The sequence below is a fragment of the Canis lupus genome, chromosome 27 (assembly GCF_003254725.2).
Source record: "Canis lupus dingo isolate Sandy chromosome 27, ASM325472v2, whole genome shotgun sequence".
NCBI lineage: Eukaryota > Metazoa > Chordata > Mammalia > Carnivora > Canidae > Canis > Canis lupus.
In genome coordinates, this window is record NC_064269.1 from 45533446 (window position 1) to 45547860 (window position 14415).

Consider the following 14415-nt stretch of genomic DNA (forward strand, 5'->3'; position numbering starts at 1 on the left):
ACTTTGTTCTCTTCTTAGGCTACCACTATTACCAGTTTCTTGTATATTTTTCCAGAGATACTATATGAGTATACAAATGTGTGTGTGTATGTGTATGTGTATTTTAAACACAAATACTACCATTATTATATACACTGTCCTGTCACTTTCCTCACTGAAAATATGTCTTGGTGATTGGGCAGTAAACAATCTAATTCTTTTTAACAACTACATGATATGTTGCCAAAATTTGTTTAACCAGTCCCTGATGTGTTGTTTCTAGTCTTTCCCTATTATAAATAACATTTCAAAAAAAAAAAAAAACCTTCAGTGAATTTTCTATACATGTTTCATATACACAAGCCAATTATTTTCATAAAATAATTATTTCTCCCACCCTATGATATAAAATCTACATATATTATTCACAGACATTATAGTTAAGGGTCAGTATTTTATTCCTTTATTATAATAAAAATGAGATTCCATAATGTTGCATCCAAGTCATAATTTTCTAGTAGTTGAACACATAAAATGAATGATAAGAATTGCAGTTTGTTTTTTACTCTCTCATCTTTGCATTGAAGATTTTGGTGCCTCTGGTTTTGCTACAACAAATGCTTTTGGAGTTGACAAGACGTGGTCAAGAGCCTCTGAGTGCATTGCTACAGTTTGGTGTAACATATCTGGAGGACTATGCAGCAGAGTACATCATTCAACAAGGTGGCTGGGTATGAGCTGTTATGTATATTTTTTTTTCTTTAAAAAAAGGTTAAGCTTCTCATTGTGGTTGTTTTTAGCAACATAGGTTTAATATGAATATTATTTAATATTATCTAACATTGATTGCATCATCAGTGGCAAGACTATTCATATGGTTTCACTATTAAGATTTTACTTACAGCAAATTGATAGGTGTTTTTAAATAGTTCTTTTACTTAGTTCTAATTATGAAATATTTTGTACTAACAAAAAATATTTAAATAATTAAAGGATAAGGAATAATAAAATGAATGCCTATATATTTGCCATTCCAGTCGAAGGAAAGAACAGAGCCAATACTTTTGAATCTTTTCATATGCCCTTCCTACATTTCAGCATGGTCTTACATACTTCACAAGTATAACTCCTGTTTTGGGTTTTGGTTTTTTATTATAGTTTAATCATACATATATATGTATCTCAAGACAATACATTATTTTATATGTTCTGAGCTCTATGTGAATAATATACGGTGTGTATTCTTCTAAACTCTTTTTTTTTTCACTCAATGTTGTTTATTCTTTTTTTTTTTTTTTTTAATTTTTTTTAAATTTTTATTTATTTGTGATAGTCACAGAGAGAGAGAGAGAATGAGGCAGAGACACAGGCAGAGGGAGAAGCAGGCTCCATGCACCGGGAGCCTGACGTGGGATTCGATCTCGGGTCTCCAGGATCACGCCCTGGGCCAAAGGCAGGCGCCAAACCGCTGCGCCACCCAGGGATCCCTAATGTTGTTTATTCTTGAGACTCTCCTTGGTCATTGTTTCTCAAAATTTTTTTTTTTTTTTCAAAAATTTTTTTTATATCACTCCCTTAGGAATCCTGTTTATTTATTTTTTAGGATCCTTTTTAGACATTTTTATCCTAATCATCTCCTTCCTCCCCCATGAAATTTTAATACTGCAGATAGAAATCTATTTATGTACATACTGGTGCTGTTTGAAGGGTGGGCCACAAGTGATTGTAAGATTTCCCCCATCTCACCAAACTATTTTCCCTCTCAAAATGATCGGCATTGAGAATACATGATCTGGGTTGATATATTGGTTGGTGTTTGGTATTCAATTGTGTAGATATGTAACAACTTATTTCTCTATAATCATATCAGTAGACATTTTCACCTTTTTGCTCTTATAGACATTGCTGTTCTCTGGTGATATACTTGGGAGTAGAACTTCTGAGTCCAAGGGTATAGATGTGTTCAGTTCACAAGATAATGCCAAGGTGTTTTCCAAAGTGGTCTTCCAACTTATACTCTGTCAGCAGTATATAAAAATATAAAAATTTTGGAGGGTGCCTGGGTGGCTCAGTCCATTAAATGTCTGCCTTCAGCTCAGGTTATGGTCCTAGGGTCCTAGGATCGAGCCCTGCGTCAAGCTCCCTGCTCAGCGGGAGCCTGTTTTTCCCTCTACCTCTGCTCATGCGCTCTCTCTCTCACTCGCTCTGTCTCTCAAATAAATAAAATATTTAAAAATAAATAAATAAAAATAAAAATTTTTGTTGTTCTTCATCTTCCCTAATACTTAATATTGTCAGACTTCTTAACTTTTAAAATCATTTATGAAAATAAGATTACTTTTTTTAAAGATTTTATTTATTTATTCATGAGAGACACAGAGAGAGGCAGAGACACAGGCAGAGGGAGAAGCAGGCTCCATGCAGGGAGCCCGATGTGGGACTCAGTCCCGGGTCTCCAGGGTCACACCCTGGGCCAAAGACAGGTACTAAACCACTGAGCCACCCAGGGATCCCAAAATAAGATTACTTTGTAATAGGCTTAGATTTATAAAAATGTTTTAAAGTTATAATGACTTTTATCACTTAGCCCCAACAGTTACTGACTCATTGCCAGTTATGCTTTATTCACACCCTAGTAATGTCTCTTTTTAATATTATTTTGAAGCAAAATTCAGGTATCATACAATTTTATGTATAAAAATTTGAGTATAGGGATCCCTGGGTGGCGCAGTGGTTTAGCGCCTGCCTTTGGCCCAGGGCGCGATCCTGGAGACCCGGGATCGAATCCCACATCAGGCTCCCGGTGCATGGAGCCTGCTTCTCCCTCTGCCTGTGTCTCTGCCTCTCTCTCTCTCTCTCTGTGACTATCATAAATAAATAAAAATTAAAAAAAAATTAAAAAAAAATTTGAGTATAGGGGTGCCCAGGTGGCTCAGTTAGTTGGGGATCTGCCCTCAGCTCGGGTCATGATCCCCGGGTCCTGAGATCGAGCCCCTCATTGGGCTCCATGCTCAGCAGAGTCTCCTTCTCCCTTTCCCTCTGCCCCACCCTGCTCGTGCTCTCTCTCGCTATTTATTTATTTATTTTCTTTATTTTTTAAGATTTTATTTATTTATTCATGAGAGACAGAAAGAGAGGCAGAGAGAGAGGCAGAGGTATAGGCAGAGGGAGAAGCAGGCTCCATGCAGGGAGACCAATGGGGGACTAGATCCCAGGATCACACCCTGAGCCGAAGGCAGACACTCAACTGCTGAGCCACCCAGGCGTCCCTCTCGCTATTTCTCTCTCTCTCTCTCTCAAATACATAAATAAAATATTTAAAAAATATTTCAGTAGGTAGGGAAGGTAAATGGAGGGATGAGCAAAATAGGTAAAGAAGATTAAGAATAAATTTATGAACACTGAGTACCATATAAAATTGAGTCGCTATATTGTACACCTTAAACTAATGTAACATTATACTGGAATTAAACCTAATAGAACATTTAGTATACTGGAATTAAAAAAAAAAAATTCAGGGCAGCCCTGGTGGCCCAGCAGTTTAGCGCCGCCTGCAGCCCAGGGTGTGGTCCTGGAGACCCGGGATCGAGTCCCACATCAGGCTTGTTGCATGGAGCCTGCTTCTCCCTCTGCCTGTGTCTCTGTCTCTCTCTCTCTCTCTGTGCCTCTATGAATAAATAAATAAAATCTTTAAAAATAAATAAATAAATAAAATAAAATAAAAAAAATTCAGGGGAATCCCTGGGTGGCTCAGTGGTTTAGCACCTGCCTTCAGACCAGAGCGTGATTCTGGAGTCCCAGGATCAAGTCCCATGTCGGGCTCCCTGCATGGAGCCTGCTTCTCCCTCTGCCTATGTCTCTGCCTCTCTCTCTCTCTGTGTCTCTCATGAATAAATAAATAAAAATCTTTAAAAAATAAAAAATAAAATAAAATAAAAATCCAGGAGTGTCTGAGTGGCTCAGTTGCTTGAGCATCTGACTCCGTTTTTTTTCTTTCTTTCTTTCTTTCTTTTTTTTTTTTTTTTTTTTTTGAGCATCTGACTCTTGATCTTGGCCTGGGTGTTGTTGATCTCAGGGTTAGGGGTCCAGGCCCCTCATCAGCCTCTACACTGGGCATGGAGCCTACTTAAAAGTAAAAAAAAAAATTTTTTTTTTCAGTATGTATCACTAAAAAATAAAGGTTTTCTTTTTTTTTTTTTTTCTTTTTAATAAAGGTTTTCTTTATTTTTATTTTTATTTTTTTAATTCTTATTTTTAATTTTTTTAAAGATTTTATTTATTTATTCATGAGAATATACAGAAAGGAGAGAGAGAGGCAGAGACACAGGCAGAGGGAGATGCAGGCTCCATGCAGGGAGCCCAATGCGGGACTCTATCCTGGGTCTCCAGGATCATGCTCTGGGCCGAAGGTGGCACTAAACTGCTGAGCCACCCAGGCTGCCCGGTTTTCTTTATTTTTAATCACACTACCATTATTACATCAAAAAAATTAAAAATGATTTCATATCCTTAGATATCCTGTTAGCATTCAGATTTCTAAGTGTCTCAAAAATATCCTCTCTTAAAAAAAAAAATCCTCTCTTTTGGATATGAAGGTGATCTGGCTATGACAGCTGTCACCCCACTGATTGCCAGGTTTGATTTGACTGATCTGGCTGGCCTAGCAGGTATCCTTTCTCCTTCAGCACTCCATGTGTATTCTTCTTGAGGACAACTTTGGTCAAAGAGGACAACCTTCCCTGATAGAGGAGGACTGTTCTTCCATCAAAGGTATAGGAGTAGTTTTACTTCCCTGCTACAACCTCAAAACAGGCTCTATTGGTCCATTTATAGAAGAACATAGGGTAGTCAAGCTTCTAAGAATCCAGACAGATCCAGATGAGGTGCTGCATGTGGCAATCTGCCTTTATTTCTTCTTTTTCTTTCTTTTTTTTTTTTAAACATTTATTTATTTATTTATTTATTTATTTATTTATTTATTTATTTATTTATTTATTTATGAGACAGAGCATGAGCTGAGGGGATCGGCAGAGGGAGAAACAGACTCCACTGAGCAGAGAGCCTGACTCAGGGCTCGATCCCAGGACTACCTGAGCCAAAGGCAGATGCTTAACCAACCCAGGTGCTCCCAGACTGCCTTTCTTTAAAAACAAACAAACAAACAAACAAACAAACAAAAAAACCTCTCTTTTAATCTTTTTTTTTTTCTCTCTCTTTTAATCTTTACAATGTATGAAGTTGTTATCTCCCTTTTAACTTTGGTTATTATTTCTTCATTTCTTTCTAGTTTTTGGCTTAAAATAGTTTTTTATAGCCTGGCATATTTGTGTGTTCATGTGTCCTTTGTTTTTGTTTTTGTATTTTTAAGTAAGCTCTAGCCCCAAGGTGGAGCCTGAGCTTATGACCCCAACATCAAGAGTTGTATGCTCTACTGAGTTAGCAAAGTGCTCCTCTTTTCTTTTTTTTTTTAATAACTATAAATTCAAACTTAGGGAAGCTTTCCTTTGTCTTGAAAAACAAAACAGGGGATCCCTGGGTGGCGCAGCGGTTTGGCGCCTGCCTTTGGCCCAGGGCGCAATCCTGGAGACCCGGGATCGAATCCCACATCGGGCTCCCGGTGCATGGAGCCTGCTTCTCCCTCTGCCTGTGTCTCTGCCTCTCTCTCTCTCTCTGTGACTATCATAAATAAATTAAAAAAAAAAAAAGAAAAACAAAACAAAATAACAGAGCCTTTATATCATTTGCTAATCTGATTTCATTTTTTTTAACTTTATTTTATTTATTTATTATCCTTTTTTTTTTTTTTTTTAGAGACTGAGAGGGAGAGCGGGTAAGGGGCACGGGGAGAGGGAGAGAGAGAATCCCAAGCAGGCTCTTCTACATCCAGCATAAAGTCCCCATGGGGCTTGAACTGAAATCAAGAGTTGGAGGCTTTTTTTTTTTAAGATTTTATTTATTTATTCATGAGAGACACACAGAAAGAGGCAGAGACATAGGTAGAGGGAGAAGCAGGCTCCCTGGCAGGGAGCCCGAATTGGGACTTGATCCCAGGACCCTAGGATCATGCCCTGAGTCAAAGGCAGATGCTCAACCACTGAGCCACCCAGGCATCCCAAGAGTTGGAGGCTTAACTGAATGAGCCACCCAGGTGCCCCTTGTTCTTTTTGTTTATGTTCTTTTTGTTTTTAAGATTTATTTATTTATTAGAGAGAGAGCGAGCATGCACGTGCACGGCAGGAGGGGTAGAGGGAAAGGGAGAGATTCACAAGCTGACTCTGTGCTGAGCTCAGAGTCCGATGCAGGGCTGGATCCCATGATGTGGAGATTATGGCCTGAACTGAAATCAAGAGTCAGATGCCTTACCAACTGAGCCACCCAGATGCTCCCTGATTTTGTTTTAAGAAAGACATGGTATTATATTGCAAAAGTAAGATTTATACCATGAATTATGCAGTTCTAAATCTGGTGGCACTAAAAGTAGACAATAGCATTGTTGCCCAAATTATAATCTGTTGATGGTGTTTGGGGGAAAAGAAACTCCCTTTCTACCTGGTTTCCTTTTTCCTCCTATTCAAGAAACAGAATGGAAACTGAAGTGGAAACCCTGGAGGATGGTTTCAGGCCTGCTGGACCAGTCAGACATGCAGTCTATACTTTCCTTTAAAGCATCAACTTCTTTCTTTTCTTTTCTAACTTCTGACTGAGAGTTATGGTCTGTGCTGCTGTGCATTTCTACATTAAACATATAACCTGCCTATCTTTTTATGGGGAAGGACTGTCACACTAAGGACTTCCCCTTGAACTTCTCTGTCCTGATTCATGTTGTGCATTCAAAAGAATCTCCTCCATGTCTCCACTGTAGATGGAGGGTGATGAAGGTACATGAACCAGCCCCCCATTTTCCTCATTGTCATTTTCATTGCCACTTTTGGTATTCATGGTAGCTCCACCCAAGAATCTTCCTCACCTGCATGGTGCTTTATAACAAGGGAAGAATTAAAATACAGGGAATGTAATTCATTCCCTTCTCGATTTTCAGTTTTATTATAATATAGTACATCTTAAGTTTGTTGGTTATTATAATTTGTTACAGAGAAAGAATCTGTTTTATTCAACTGAAATGTATGTGCTAAAGAGAAGAACAACGATAGGAATAATTAGCTTGTTAATATTTTTAAGATTTTATTTTATTTTTTTTAAGATTTTATTTATTTATTCATGAGAGACTCGGGGAAGGGGGAGGGGAGCAGAGACACAGGCAGAGGAAGAAGCAGGCTCCATGCAGGGAGCCCAATGTGGGACTTGATCCTGGGTCTCCAGGATCACGCCCTGGGCTGAAGGTGGCGCTAAACCGCTGAGCCACTGAGGCTGCCCAATTTTTAAGATTTTAATGTGTTTTTATTTTATTTTATTTATTTATGATAGGCACACAGTGAGAGAGAGAGAGAGGCAGAGACATAGGCAGAGGGAGAAGCAGGCTCCATGCACCGGAAGCCCTACGTGGGATTCGATCCTGGGTCTCCAGGATCGCACCCTGGGCCAAAGGCAGGCGCTAAACCGCTGCGCCACCCAGGGATACCTTTAATGTGTTTTTAATCTCTAACTTTGAATGCCCAATCTGTATTTCACATTTTTAGGTCTAAGTACACAGTTTTTCATGTGTTTAAAACCAAGAGGGATCCCTGGGTGGCGCAGCGGTTTAGCGCCTGCCTTTGGCCCAGGGCGCAATCCTGGAGACCCGGGATCGAATCCCACGTCAGGCTCCCGGTGCATGGAGCCTGCTTCTCCCTCTGCCTGTGTCTCTGCCTCTCTCTCTCTCTCTGTGACTATCATAAATAAATAAAAATTAAAAAAAAAACAAAAAAAAAAACAAGAGATTGCTTTTTTGACTAATTGGTGAAAATATATCTTCTGATACAAAGTGTCAACATGAATCATCTTTTTTTTTTTTTTTTTTTAACATGAATCATCTTTAAGGTACTTTGTATTAAACATTGTTGACAGGTCTTAAAATTTGTCTACATGATGTTGCATATCTGTTATATAAAGTCTAAGTATGATTTCCATGGGTAATGTGTTTGTCTTCAGCCACTTGAACACAACGTCAGGATAAAACAAACTGCTCAGCTGTCAAACTGGAACTGGTTTTGAAAACCAAAAGGCAGGAGGAGGTGATGGCAGCTATACTCTGTTGGATGAAGGCTCTGGGCAGATGCAGAGAGGAAAATAATATTTTGTTCTCTGAATTATAAAAAGAAATGGCTGGCATAAATGCCTTTTGGATTTCTGCAGATAGTTTTGTTTTTTCTATGATTTATGTTCAGTGATCATTTTTGTCTTAGTATATTTGAGATGATTTTTCCATTGTACTGGATTGAGAAGAGCACTTATTTGAGGCTTATAAGTATGTGACTGGTGTGAATTTTTTTTAATAGACTGTAGAGCAGTTTTAGGTTCCTAGAAATAACGAAGGAAGATACAGAGATTTCTCATATACTACCTGCCTGCACACATGCATAGCCTTCCCCATTAACAGCATCTCCTACCAGAGTGGTAGGTACATTTGTTACAACTGATGAACTTATGTGGATGCATCATTGTTACCCAAAGACCATGGTTTAAATTACAGTTTACTCTTGGTGTATATTCTGTAATTTGGACAAATTTATGATGACCTATATACACCACTATAGTATTAAACAGAGTAGTTTCACTTTTATAGAAATCTTGTGTTCCACTTATTTGACCCTTCTTCTACCTTACCTCTGACAACTACTGATTTTTTTTACTGTCTCCATCATTTTTCCTTTTCCAGAATGTTATATAGTTGGGACCATGTGATATATAGCCTTTTCAGACTGGCTTCTTTCACTTAATTTCCTCTTTTTATGTCTTGATTTTTTTTTTTTTTTTTTTTTTTTTTTTTTTTTTTATGTCTTGATTTTATGGCTTGTGATAGGTCATCTCTTTTTAGTCCTGGATTTTTAGCACACCTTTGTCTCGATGTATCACCTGTTTATTTACCCATTCACCTGCTGAAGGGAGATCTCATTGCTTCCAAGTTTTGATGATTATAATTAAGCTGATACAATCATCTGTGTGCAGGTTTTTGTGTGGACATGAGCTTTAAACTTCTTTGTATAAATACCAAGGAGTGCAGTCTGGTAAGAGTATGTTTAGTTTTTGTTTTTTGTTTTTTGTTTTTTTTTAAGATTTTATTTATTCATGAGAGACGGAGAGGGGGAGAGAGAGAGAGGGAGAGAGAGAGGCAGAGGCACAGGCAGAGGGAGAAGCAGGCTCCATGCAGGGAGCCCGATGTGGGACTTGATCCCAGGTCTCCAGGATCACGCCCTGGGCCCAAGGCAGGTGCTAAACTGCTGAGCCACCCAGGCGTCCCAGTATGTTTAGTTTTGTAAGAAACTACCAAGCTGTATCATTTTGCATTCTCACTGGCAGTGAATGAGTATTCTTTTTCCTTCATAGCCTCACCAGCATTTGGTGTTGTTGGTGTTAGATTTTGGCCATTTTACTAGATGTGTAGTGGTATCTCATTGTTTTATTTTTTATTTTTTTATAATAAATTTATTTTTTATTGGTGTTCAATTTGCCAACATACAGAATAACACCCAGTGCTCATCCCGTCAAGTGTCCCCCTCAGTGCCCGTCACCCATTCACCCCCACCCCACCCCGCCCTCCTCCCCTTCCACCATGCCTAGTTCGTTTCCCAGAGTTAGGAGTCTTTATGTTCTGTTTCCCTTTCTGATATTTCCCACACATTTCTTCTCCCTTCCCTTATATTCCCTTCCACTATTATTTATATTCCCCAAATGAATGAGAACATATAATGTTTGTCCTTCTCTGATTGGCTTATTTCACTCAGCATAATACCCTCCAGTTCCATCCATGTTGAAGCAAATAGTGGGTATTTGTCGTTTCTAATGCCTGAGTAATATTCCATTGTATACATAAACCACATCCTCTTTATCCATTCATCTTTCGATGGACACCGAGGCTCCTTCCACAGTTTGGTTATTGTGGACATTGCTGCTATGAACATCGGGGTGCAGGTGTCCTGGTGTTTCATTGCATCTGTATCTTTGGGGTAAATCCCTAACAGTGCAATTGCTGGGTCGTAGGGCAGGTCTATTTTTAACTCTTTGAGGAACCTCCACACAGTTTTCCAGAGTGGCTGCACCAGTTCACAAGAGTGGCTGCACCACTTCACATCATTGTTTTAATTTGCATTTCTCTGATGTCATATGATGTGGAGCTTCTTTTCATATGCTAATTTGTCATTTGTACGTTTTTGTTGTTTTAAAAGATTTTATTTATTCATGAGAGACACAGAGAGAGAGGCAGAGACACAGGCAGAGAGAGAAGCAGGCTCCATGCAGGGAGCCCGATGCGGGACTCGATCCCAGAATCCCAGGATCATGCCCTGAGCCAAAGGCAAGGCTCCACCACTGAGCCACCCAGGTGTCCCTGTACATCTTTGGTGAGGTATTGGCTAAGGTGTTTGGCCCATTTTTAAAATCAGGTTGATTTCTTATTAAATAGTTCTTTGTATATTTTGGATAATAATCCTTTATCAGGTGTGTCTTTTTTTTTTTTTTTTTTTTAAGATTTTATTTATTTGAGTCAGAGAGAGAGAGAGCAGAGGGGACAAGCAGGGGCAGCCCCGGTGGCGCAGCGGTTTTGCACCACCTGCAGCCTGGGGCATGATCCTGGAGACCCGGGATCGAGTCCCGCATCGGGCTCCCTGCATGGAGCCTGCTTCTCCGTCTGCCTGTGTCTCTGCCTCTCTCTCTCTAGCTGTGTCTCTATGAATAAATAAAAATCTTAAAAAAAAAAAAAAAGAGGGGACAAGCAGAGGGAGAGGGAGAAGCAGGCTCTACACTGAACAGGGGGACCGATGTGAGGCTTGATCCTAGGATCCCGGGATCATAACGTTAGCTGAAGGCAGATGCTTAACCGACTGAGCCACTCCAGGTGCCCCTCAGATGTGTCTTTTGAAATTGTTTTCTCCCAGTCAGTGGCTTACATTCTTTCAACATTGTCATAGACTGACATTTTTAATCTTAATAAAGTCCAGCTTCTGAGTCATTTATTTCATTGACTGTGTCTTAGTGTTGTATCTAAAAAGTCATCACCAAGGCCAAGCTCATCTAGGTTTTCTCCTATATTATTTACTGGGAGTTTTATAGTTTTGTGTTTTACATTAAGATCTGTGATCCAGGGGATCCCTGGGTGGCTTAGCGGTTTAGCGCCTGCCTTTGGCCCAGGGCGCGATCCTGGAGTCCCGGGATCGAGTCCCACGTCGGGCTCCTGGCATGGAGCCTGCTTCTCTCTCCTCCTGTGTCTCTGCCTCTCTCTCTCTCTCTGTCTCTCTCTCTCTGTCTCTCTCTCTCTATGTCTATCATAAATAAATAAATAAATCTTTAAAAAAAAAAAAAATCTGTGATCCAGGGCAGCCCGGCTGGCCCAGCGGTTTAGCACTGCCTTCAGCCCAGGGCCTGATCCTGGAGACCTGGGATCGAGTCCCACATCGGGCTTCCTGCGTGGAGCCTGCTTCTCCCTCTGCCTGTGTCTCTGCCTCTCTCTCTCTCTCTCTCTCTGTTTCTCATGAATAAATAAAATCTTTAAAAAAAAATCTGAAAAAAAAATATGTGATCCATTTTAGGTTAATTTATGTAAAGGGTATAAGGTCTGTGTCTAGATTAGTTTTTGTGCATTGTCCTAGCACCATTGTTTGAAAAAACTTTTTTGTCCATTGTTTGCCTTTGCTCCATTCTCAAGAATCAGTTGACTGTGTTTAAGTGGGTCTGTTTCTGGGCTCTCTATTCTGTTCCACTGATCTATTTGTCTGTTCTTTCACCAATACCATGCTGTCTTGATTACTCTAGCTTTATATAAGTCTTGAAGTTAGATGGTGTCAGTGCTCCAACTCTGTTCTTCATATTGTGTTGGTTATTCCTGGTCTTTTGCTTCTCCATATAAACTTTATTTATTTATTTTAAAAAATATTTTATTTATTTATTCATGAGAGACATAGAGGCAGAGACATAGGCAGAGGGAGGAGAAGCAGGCTCCATTCCGGACTCCAACGTGGGGCTCAATCCTGGAACCTTGGGAGCATGTCCTGAGCTGAAGGCAGATGCTCAACTGCTGAGCCATCCAGGAGTCCCTCCATATAAACTTTAGAATCAGTTTATCAATATTTGCTGAGAGTTTAATTGGGATTGCATTGAATCATAGATGAAGTTGGGAAGAACTGACATCTTAACCATATTGAGTCTTTATATCCATGACATGGAATATCTCTATTTAGTTTTTTATTTCTTTTATTGGAGTTTTATAGTTTCTCTCATGTAAATCTTGTACCCATTTTGTTATATTTAATTTCAAGTTCCACTTGTTCATTGCTAATATATAAGAAAGCGATTGACTTTTGTATATTAACCTTGTATTCTGCAATCTTGCTATCATTGCTTATTAGTTTTAGGTTATTTTTGTGGATTCTTTTGGGTTTTCATTACATAGATGATTGTGTCATTTGTGAACAAGACCATTTTATTTCTTCTGTAAAATAACAGAAATTCAAAGATTAAATTAAATTTAATGATCTAATTGGCTTTATTCAGTGATTCATGAATCATGCAGCATCCCATCTAGCAAATAGAAAGGAGCTCCAAAGAGCTGCAGAAAAAGAAAAGTTTTTAAAGATAGAAAGGAGGTGGGACAAGGAAATCATAAACAAAAGAAAGGATTATTTCAGGCTAGGTCACCTTTTTTTAGGGCAATGAAAGGAACCTTACCAGTACTGACTAGGAAATTCCAGACTGACTGGTTAAGATCACATTCCTTCCTTTTTTTTTTTTTTTTTAATTTTTTTTTATTTATTATTTATGATAGTCACAGAGAGAGAGAGGCAGAGACACAGGCAGAGGGAGAAGCAGGCTCCATGCACCGGGAGCCCGACGTGGGATTCGATCCTGGATCTCCAGGATCGTGCCCTGGGCCAAAGGCAGGCGCCAAACCACTGCGCCACCCAGGGATCCCGATCACATTCCTTCCTAAAGGAGGTTGAAATTGCAGTTAGGTTAAGTATTAAGTCTTGGTTGGTGACATGAGTTTAGCTCAGGTGAATCTGTTTGGGACCTGTTGTCTTTTTTTTTTTTTTTTTTAAACAACTCCTTCCCAGTCTGTATACATTTTATTTCCTTGTCTTACTGCATTAGCTAGGACTTCCAGTACAATGTTGAAAAGCAGGGACGCCTGAGTGGCTCAGCAGTTGAGCATCTGCCTTTGACTCAGGGCATGATCCTGGAGTCCCAAAATGGAGTCCTATATTGGACTCCCTGCCTGGAGCCTGTTTCTCCCTCTGCCTATGTCTCTGCCTCTCTCTCTCTCTCTGTGTATCTCATGAATAAATAAATAAAATATTAAAAAAAAAAAACAAATGAAAGAGATTATAGAGAATTACTACAATTTCTTTCTTAAATGTTTGGTGTAATTCACCTGTGAACCTGTCTTGAACCTGGTGTTTTCTGTACTTTCTGTTTTTTGTTTCTTTGTTTTTCTGTGGGGCTTGAACTCATGACCCTGAGATCAAGAGTTGAGCTGAGATCAAGAGTCAGATACTGAGCCACCCAGGCATTTCTGTGCTTTCTATTTTAGAAGGTTATTGATTATTGATTCAATTTCTTTAATAGATATAGGCTTATTCAGTTTGTTTTTTCTTGTCTGAGTTTTGGTAGATTATGTTTTTATAGAATGGATCCATCTCATCTAGGTTTTCAAATTTGTGATTATGGAGTACAATATTCCTTTATTATTCTTTTAAAGTCCATGGGATCTATAGTGGTGTCCCATCTTTCATTTTTGATTTTAATAATTTGTGTTTTCTCTTTTTTCCTATTGAATTTATTGATCTTCTTAAAAAATCAGCTTTTGGGTTTATTGATTTTCTCTGTTGATTTCCTATATTCAATTTCATTGATTTCTGTTATTTTTCTTTTCTTCTGTTTACTTTGGATTCAATTGCCTCTTCCTTTTCGAGTTTCCTAAGTTGGAAGTTTAGATGATTGATTTTAGGTCTTTTTGGGGCACCCCAGATGGCTCACCGGTGTAGTGCCACCTTCAGCCTAGGGTGTGATCCTGGAGACCCAGGATCGAGTCCCACATCGGGCTCCCTGCATAAAATCTTTATTTTATTTATTCATGAGAAACACAGAGAGGAGAGAGGAGAGAGAGACAGGCAGAGACACAGGCAGAGGGAGAGGCAGGCTCCATGCAGGGAGCCTGATGTGGGACTCGATCCTGGGTCTCCAGGATCACACCCCGGGCTGAAGGCAGCGCTAAACCACTGAGCCACCCAGGCTGCCCAATAAAATCTTAAAAAAAAAAAAAATCTTTCTTTTCTACTATATGCATTT

The 14415-nt window shown here is 39.3% G+C and overlaps 1 protein-coding gene across 15 annotated transcripts in view; it reads left to right on the plus strand.

Moving 5' to 3' along the window:
• Positions 1-14415, plus strand: part of BCL2L13 (BCL2 like 13) — an 88828-nt gene that overhangs the window by 42633 nt on the left and 31780 nt on the right. For 12 of the 15 annotated variants that reach the window (XM_049102516.1, XM_035706910.2, XM_049102517.1 and 9 more), the window contains one exon: positions 567-710. The exons of the other annotated variants lie outside the window; for them this stretch is intronic. In XM_049102516.1, the coding sequence (XP_048958473.1) occupies positions 567-710 (144 nt within the window). The remainder of the gene's footprint in view (positions 1-566; positions 711-14415) is intronic. 15 annotated transcript variants of the gene reach the window in all.